The sequence below is a fragment of the Poecilia formosa genome, unplaced genomic scaffold, assembly GCF_000485575.1.
Source record: "Poecilia formosa unplaced genomic scaffold, Poecilia_formosa-5.1.2 Scaffold16, whole genome shotgun sequence".
Classification (NCBI taxonomy): domain Eukaryota; kingdom Metazoa; phylum Chordata; class Actinopteri; order Cyprinodontiformes; family Poeciliidae; genus Poecilia; species Poecilia formosa.
Window position 1 is genome coordinate 2,405,322 of NW_006799955.1, and position 8,409 is coordinate 2,413,730.

The 8,409-nt window shown below is 43.7% G+C and overlaps 2 protein-coding genes across 3 annotated transcripts; one reads left to right on the top strand and one right to left on the bottom strand.

The window, feature by feature from the left end:
- Window positions 1-372: 372 nt before the first annotated feature.
- nup62l (nucleoporin 62 like) lies at window positions 373-3,077 on the bottom strand. Its single transcript, XM_007546474.2, has 2 exons — window positions 1,170-3,077; window positions 373-765 (listed from the first exon to the last, which is right to left on the bottom strand). Exons 1-2 carry the CDS (start codon window positions 2,670-2,672, stop codon window positions 607-609), a joined length of 1,662 nt encoding a protein of 553 aa, XP_007546536.1. The 5' UTR covers window positions 2,673-3,077; the 3' UTR covers window positions 373-606.
- A 545-nt stretch (window positions 3,078-3,622) lies between these two features.
- On the top strand, window positions 3,623-8,098 carry pdk1 (pyruvate dehydrogenase kinase, isozyme 1). 2 transcript variants are annotated; one of them, XM_007546475.2, is made up of 11 exons: window positions 3,623-4,087; window positions 4,346-4,487; window positions 4,573-4,644; window positions 4,728-4,912; window positions 5,658-5,753; window positions 5,841-5,918; window positions 6,007-6,083; window positions 6,176-6,274; window positions 6,377-6,487; window positions 6,731-6,844; window positions 6,941-8,098. In XM_007546475.2, exons 1-11 carry the CDS (start codon window positions 3,964-3,966, stop codon window positions 7,079-7,081), a joined length of 1,239 nt encoding a protein of 412 aa, XP_007546537.1. In that variant the 5' UTR covers window positions 3,623-3,963; the 3' UTR covers window positions 7,082-8,098. The 2 variants fall into 2 exon arrangements, with proteins under 2 accessions (XP_007546537.1, XP_007546538.1); XM_007546476.2 differs by having other exon boundaries at window positions 3,627-4,072.
- Window positions 8,099-8,409: the final 311 nt, after the last annotated feature.

Sequence of the window (8,409 nt, forward strand, 5' to 3'; positions counted from 1 at the left end):
TCCGTTTTTCATTGAAATAGGAGTCAGCACCGTTTTTCATTGAAATAGGAGTCAGCAAGCACCAAGTGTGCATATTTCTCTTAGCTTAACAAATACAGATCAAAAAGATGTGCTTTGATGCTCATCAGGGGTGAACTGCTCCACATATTATTGTGTTAAGAATCAAAACATATTTCTAAATCAGAACTGGTCAATCAGCTTAAAAAAGTAAAATCATTACCAGCCAGGATGAATCAAATGAGTTCATTCCAATAGGAATGTAAATAAACCCCTTTCACTGCATGCACACACTGCATGTGTGTTGTAGTTTATGTTATGCATACCAAATAAGAAGAATGTGCCAACAAATGACAGCTTTCTGCAAAGGACACCTACTTTGAGAAATATCCATTTTATTTATCTACCAATTCAAAAGACATTAGAAACATTTTTCCTCAAATCCAGAAGAATTCACATGTTTATAAAGCTTATGGAATCAAAAATATTAATATTTATGCAAACCAACAAAACTGTAGGGGAAGGGGTAGACAGGGTAAACAGCCAAAGGAGAAATAAGGAGTTCCCAAAAAGTAGCATTACGTCGATGCACATTCAGATCTATTTATTTCAGTCAAAGGTTAAACGAAAGGTTTTCTCCTGCTCCTTGCGCTGCGTGTCACACAGTTTGGACACTTCCTCCACCCTCCGCTGTAGCAGAACCGAGTTCTGGTCGATCCACTGCAGAGAATCCATGTGGGCGTTGAGGATTTTACAAATCTGCTGAAGCTGCGGGGAACAAACAAGACAGAGAGGTTAATCAAAGCAGTAAATCATCTTCAGAGCAGGTTTAATGATGACAGATTTTTAAACCCATACTAGCTTAGATTTTAATTCATTTTAGCCATGCTAATGAGCCTTAGCACTCCTGACAGGATGTGCTAGCTGCAGAGAGCAAGGGGGAGAGGGGATGATTGACAGCGCCAAGAACCGCCTCCTGGCTCTGATTGGTTGTTTCTAGAGGACTGGAAGAAGGCAGAGGAACTTGATTTTTCAAAAAATTATGTCTCATATACCATTAAATATATATACAATTAAAAAAAAAAAAAAGTTATATACTGCAGCTTTAAAAACATCAATCAATTAATCGATCTAATCCATTTATGGCCCAGTTCTAGGGTCTCTTATCTCACCGGATCGCTGGTGTCTGCCGGTCCACTGGATGTGTTCAGGTGATCAATGATCTCCTTCAGGTCCTGTGACATCCTCTTCAGCTGCGCGTCCACGTTCTCGGCCAGCTTGTACGTCCTCTCTCGCTCCTCGTCGGCATTCTGCATGTAGATGGTGCCGCTCTGCTCCTTCACCGACTCCTCCAGCGGGCAGAGCAGGTCCTCCAGCTCCTTCTGCTGCGACAGGATGAAGTCCAGCTCCTGGTTGAGCCGCCGCTGGTCCAGCTTCACCTTCTCCAGCTCCTTGTGCAGGGACGTGATCTTCTCTCCGTTCTCCACCAGCATGCGGTCCCAGGCGTTCACCTGCGTCGCCTGCTGCAGGAAGTGTCTCTCCTGGTCCTCCAGCTCCAAGCTCCACTTGTTTATGAGGCTCTCCAGCTGGGCGTAGCTCATCACCGGAGGATTCGTAGTGGTGGCGGCGGTGGTAGTGGTGAGGCTTGCGGCTGTTGTGGTGGCCATCATGGCGGTGCTGGACAGAGGTTTGACTCCCAGGCTGAAGCCGACAGCGGTGCCAGTCGTGGCGGCTGGAGCTGTGGTGGTGGTGGAGGCAGCAGCTGTGGTAGCGGCTGACCCCAGAGGCTTGAGGGTGAAGTTCAGTCCCCCGCCCGTAGCTGACGGTGTTGCGGTGCTCGCTATTGATGCCGGAGCTGTCCCCAGCAAGAACCCTGTGGTTGCTGCAGGAGCTGCTGTCGCCGTGGTGAGGGGTGAAGCAAACAGAGATGGACCTGAAGGAGCCGCAGAGGCAGCTTGGGTGTAGGCAGGCGGAGCCGGGGTTGACGATGGTTTCACCCCAAAGCTGAATCCTCCACCTCCGCTCTGGGTTGTCGCAGCTGCTGAGGTGGAGAGGGCAGTGGTGCCGAAGCTGAACCCTCCTCCACCTCCTGCTCCTGCTCCTGTTGGTGCTGGTGCAGCTGGAGCAGGAGATGCTGCAGCTGTGGTCACCAGGACTTTGGACCCCCCGAAGCTGAAGCCTCCAAACGGAGCGCCGCCGCCTGCTGCTGCTGCTGTCGTAGCTGCAGGTGTAGCTGTTGATGCAGCTGGAGCCTGAGCGGCACTTCCGAAGGTGAAGCCTCCACCTGCAGGAGCTGCAGCGGTGGTCTGAGAGGACAACCCCCCGCCCAGAGTGAACCCAGTCCCCGTGGAGGGAGCCAACATGGAGCCTAGAGTGAGCCCTGGGGCCGCCGCTGTGGTTTGAGGGGCCGTGCCCAGGCCAAATGTGGTGGTGGGGGTCCCAAAGGAGAAACCCGTACCGGGTGCGGAGCTCTTCGCCGGGTTGCCGAAGCTGAAGGAGCCGGTGGGGATGGGGTTGGTGTTGGTCTGACTGGTGGGAGTCCCGAAGCTGAAGCCGCCTCCGGTGGGTGCAGGAGCGGAGTTTGTTAAAGTGAAACCTGCGGCGGGAGCAGTAGCGGTGGTCTTCTGGGCTGGGAAGAAGCCCGAAGGCTGACTGAAGTTGAATCCACCACTCATGGTTTCACTCTCTGGACAAAATGGTCACTTCCTCGGTGAATCTCCGCGGCTTTTGGCGGGTCGGGATCGGGAGTTGTTTTAAGTTACCCCGGCGAAGAAACTCCGCGTCTCTTAGCAAGGTTTTCCAGGACAAGGCGGTAAATAAACTCACTCTCGTGTGCTTTAAAATAGTTTCCGCATAATTAACAAGAACTAAAAGCTAAAAACATACCTTTCTTCAAAACGTGGCCCTACGAACCGACATTTCTGTTGCTATCTGGCGGAAATGACGGCAGTTAGAAGATCACATCCTGTTGTTTGCCAGAAGGAGGTCCCACCCCTTTCTACTCGATAGACACATTTTCTGTCCAATCATAATTTTGAACATGTTTGAGCTGAAATTTGATTGGTTCTACTCGCCGCCTTGCAAACAAAGTAGGGAGATATAAAAAAAAGTTTTGACAGTTTCAAAGAATGATAAAAGTAAAGAGTGTGATCCTCCTTCGCTAGTGTTGTGCGTATAAAAGGATACAAGATAGATAGATAGATAGATAGATAGATAGATAGATAGATAGATAGATAGATAGATAGATAGATAGATACTGTGAAAACTTTCATTTTCATTTCTGTGTCTCATGATTACAGTATGTTTGTTACTAGCAGTGGGTGGAGCACACAAAGGTAACATATAAAATAAGACTACAGAGTAAGGACAATTTTACAACAAAAAATAAATAATACTTTCTACTAATTAGAAATAACCTAAACATTCAGGAAAAATATTCAGGTGTGTAGGAATAAAAACAACATAGAAACAAGTGAAAAAACAGTATATTTAACAGTTTAACAGTTAAATATATAAAAAATTAAAAAATAAAAAAAAGTATAAGGATTAGAATCCAGAGTTTTTAGATTTTTTTTTAAATCAACTGTTCTACACTCCAGTCCTGCAGATGACGCAACTTTACGCCGGTTTCCAATCACAGAAATGACGCAACACGAAGACGCGAAGGGAGGTAATTCTCTTGGCTTTGTACTGGCTCTTTGGATTAGCTTGTTGACTTATCTCCTTTACGGATTTAGCTGTGACCACCTGAATTAAAGGACGATGCCGAAATATAGCAGTGTATGTGGGACTGTGGACATAGAAGCAAAATTAAAAAGTCAAGTACGTCACCGATAATTAAAACAACAGCACATCTGCGATTTCCCGGCTGTAAATAATCCTCCAAACGGCGAGGCAGTAACAAGAAGTCTTCGCCTTGGACGCCGCTCTTCGTCTTGACTCCAGCAGGTTCAGGAAGGTGTCATCATGAGGCTTTTGAGGTTTCTGAGGAGCAGCGTGTCCATTGGGAAGGACATTGACTTTTACTCCAGGTTCTCTCCTTCCCCGCTGTCAATGAAGCAGTTTTTGGACTTCGGTAAGAGCTGCACAGGTTGGTGGAACCAAATGAAACAGCATTATAAAGCCACATAACCTGTTGAATTCATATTGAACTGAATACAGCCAGAAACGTTAACGTACTTTATTCAGAATTTATATGATAAAGTTGAAGGGGAGTGATGCAGTACTTTTGCATTTTTCTCTCCTATCCAAAAGTAAATACAATTTCTGAATAATATGTTCTAAATAATAACATGGTCTAAGTGAGGGAAGTTACACACCCACAGAAATCTCTCAATTTCTCTCACAGGCTCAGAAAATGCGTGTGAGAAAACCTCCTTCGCCTTCCTCAGGCAGGAGCTGCCTGTGAGGCTGGCCAACATCATGAAGGAGATCAACTTGTTGCCAGACAACCTGCTGAGGACTCCATCAGTACAGCTGGTCCAGAGCTGGTAGGCAGGTTTTGCTGCTTTTTTTTTTTTTTTCCATTCACATGTCTCCCAAACCAGCAGAGAGACATTTTATTTTCTTTCCCAGGTACATGCAGAGCTTTCAGGATATTCTGGATTTCAAAGATAAAAACGCAGACGACGAGAAAGTCACATACGAGTGAGTTTCTCTGTGCTTCACTCATGTAAATAGCGACTCTGTCCTTGCAGTTCAGATTTGTTAATCGTTTCCCCTCTGCTTAGTTTCACAGACGCTGTGATAAAAATCAGAAATCGCCACAACGATGTCATTCCCACCATGGCTCAGGGGCTGGTGGAGTACAAGGAGACGTACGGCACGGACCCGGTCGTTAGCCAGAACGTCCAGTACTTTCTGGATCGTTTCTACATGAGCAGGATATCCATCAGGATGCTGCTCAACCAGCACAGTGAGACGTTCTCTTCATTTCATTATTTAGCCGCTATCAGTGGTCAAAGCCAAAACGTTTCAGGAGTCTTTTCAGTAAACCTCCTGCAGCCATTTTTGAAAAATTTCCCTCTACAAAAGCCACGAACAAAACAATAATAAACGCTCCACTCCCACTCCTCCATGCTCAATAACAAACCTGATGCAACATGTTGCTTATCTGCCTCTACAAATAAAAACATAACTCACTCAAGCATGTATTGAAGAGATACAAAAGCAGTGTCAAATTACATAAATTACATATTTAGCTATGTAAACATAGCTAAATAGTTTTTTTGCGCATGGGTTGGTTTGAAAGCCCTCCAACTAAATATTTTACTCCAACAGAGTTCAAGTCTGTAGCTGCTGTAATTACCGTTCTCACATAAGATTCCTGCCATCTAACCTGCCCAAAAACACAGGATAGCTATAGTTCAGGTCATTAATTTAATGCATAAACATTTTAAATGTCAGATACAGTTAAACATGTAAAAAAAAAAATGTTATGAACTGTTGTGAATTATTTAGAAATTTGTAGATTTATACCATTTACTCGACCACATATATGAACACGTTTAGCTCATGTTAATGTCTAGTATCGAACAGGAAGTGTTTTTATTTTTTTTGACTCTGGTGTTTTTATATCGTCATCGTGAACTCCTGCTGCTCGTCGTTTCTCATTTAATGCGTGGAGTTATTCACTCTCACTCTCTGCCTGTTGTTTGCAGCTCTCCTGTTTGGCGGGAAGGTCAAGGTGAATCCTGCACACCCCAACCAGATCGGCAGCATCGATCCACACTGTGGTGTCAGTGAGGTTATCAGAGGTACCTGTTGTTTACATTATTATTGTTTTTTTTTTTAAAGATTCAGTTCTAATAAAAAAATAAAAAAAAACTTCCACTTTCTTGCAGATGCCTTTGAAAATGCTAGAAACCTTTGTGACCGTTTCTACATGAACTCTCCTGAGCTCATTCTGGAGGAATTTAATGGTAATTTATTCAGAAAGAAGTTATGTTTTTTTCCTGTTTAACAGCGGAGGGGTTTCAGCTGAACCAGTTTTCTTGTTTATCCCGACAGTCAAAGACGAGGGGAAACCCGTCACTGTTGTCTACGTTCCGTCTCATCTGTACCACATGGTGTTTGAGCTTTTTAAGGTGAGCCTTTTGTTTTTTAGCTCTTGTTCTGGTTTCTCAGTTTCTAAATCACGGTGTGCCGTTGTCAAAGCTTTCTGTCACGCTCGTTGCAGAACGCCATGCGGGCCACGATGGAGTTATACGGCGACGCGATGGAGTATCCTCCCGTTCATGCACAGGTTGCTCTTGGCTCTGAGGATCTCACTGTCAAGGTAAAATGGAAACTGAACTCCAGTCCGGTTTAATCTTTACAAGCAAAGCTTCAAACTTAGGTTTGCACATTCGTCGGATTAATCAGTGGTTTTTTTGATCAGGTGAGTGACCGTGGAGGTGGCGTGCCTCTGCGTAAGATCGACCGGCTGTTCACCTACACGTACTCCACAGCTCCGCGGCCCAGCATCGACGGCTCCCGAGCCGCTCCTCTGGTCAGTGTGAACGGTGGAAACGCACAAAGCCTTCATGCTCAAAGCCTTTTTAGAAATTTGATTTGCACCACATTAAATTTAAGTTTATAAGCAGGAAGTTTACCCCAAACAGAAAGGGGTAAAAAAATTTTTTTGAATAAAATTCAAAATTTTATTGAATTTTGGAGGTTAAAGAAAACAGCTCCTTAATTGAGAAATATTGAAAAAAAAAATAAAATAAATTACGTCCAAGCTTTTCCACAGGCTGGCTACGGCTACGGCCTGCCCATCTCTCGCCTGTACGCTCGCTACTTTCAGGGAGACCTGAAGCTCTACTCTCTGGAGGGATATGGGACGGACGCAGTGATCTACATACGGGTAACTGAGTTTCGCCGCAAGCATTTAAAGGCTCCTTCGGCTGAACGAGAGGAAAAAAAAGAAAAATAGCAGAATTTCCTCTCGGTCTTGTTCCAGGCGCTGTCCACGGAGTCGATCGAGAGGCTCCCGGTGTACAACAAGTCGGCCTGGAAGCACTACAAGGCGATGCACGAGGCCGACGACTGGTGCGTCCCCAGCAAGGAGCCCAAAGACCTGACCACATTTCGCAGTTTCTGAACCCAAAGAGTGAATTTCTTTGTAGCAGTGCGTTTAAAAAAAAAAAAAAAGAAAAAAAAAAAAAAAGAAAAAACAAATAGAAAAGCTTCTTGTTGATGACTGCGGTGGTGATTTGTTCAAAGAAAGAAGAAAAAAAGTATAACGGGAAGAAAGTTTTGTGCCATATATTTTACCAGATGTGGTGATTAGGACCTGGTTTCCTGGGGAACATGGAGAGTTGAGCACAACCAGCTCTGGATTCGTTTCCAAGCTCGCACTCCTGTCAACTGAATAATGAATTGGTGTCATATGTTTTTTGTTGTTGTTTTTTTTAAGTGTAGCTGCTGCATTGAGAATAAGAGCATCATTTTACAGCAGCTTGGTAGAAGAATTTATTTTCGCTTCAAAACGGCATCAGTAGTTTCAGCTTGTAGCTGTGCTTATTGAAATGTGGTAATTTGTCTTAAGAGGAACAAATAAGAGGCATTGATGTAAATTAGCTGCTTTTTTTTTTTTGGGTTGTTGTACAGTTTTGTTTGGTTTTGAGATATTTTCTTTTAAGGATAGTTAGAAGCTTTAAAACAAACCTGCACCTTTTTTTCCTTTGTTTTGATGAAAATATTCAACAGGACTCTGTTACAACTGTATTAAAAATATTTACATTAGAGATTTTATTGTAATATTTTGGAGTATCTGTTTCAACCGAGATTCAGCACCTTCCAAATGAGATCGTATGTCATCTATAAGTTAATGCGCTGCAGTGTAGAGACCTGTTTGTGTTAGCTTTAGTTCACTGTTTATATGTTGCACTAGAAGCACTTATCTGTAAGATTTAGCAGAATATTTTGTATTAAAAGCTCTATGCAAACAGAGTAGAGGGAGGGAGATGATGGTTCAGTCTTCAGATATCGGTTGAGGTGTGCAGCAGCGCTCCACGTTGCCGGATTGTTGAGGACAATCGGTGTCTCTGTGCGTTTCTCAGAATATGATATATCCTGCTCTGTTGGGACAAAGGCTTGAATAAATTATTTAAATGACTGTTGTTAAAAGTCTGTTTTGTTGTAAAGTAACACTCACTACAGCAAAACTGAGCACAAAACTAAATTTATTTCACTAAATTTAAAATGACATTGTAGGTGCCGTGTTAGCAGCTGAACTGCTAAACTGGTATCTTTGGGATTCTGTAAAAATGTAACTAAAAGCCATATTTTGAATTTAAGACAATGTTTCAGATTAGGGAAGATTGAACATTTGGCAGAGAACTGAACTGGAAATCATAAAAGAAGCTAAAACTCTCAAGGAGGGGGGGGGGAGAGGGGGGCAGGAATGTAAGAAATTGAAAACACTTT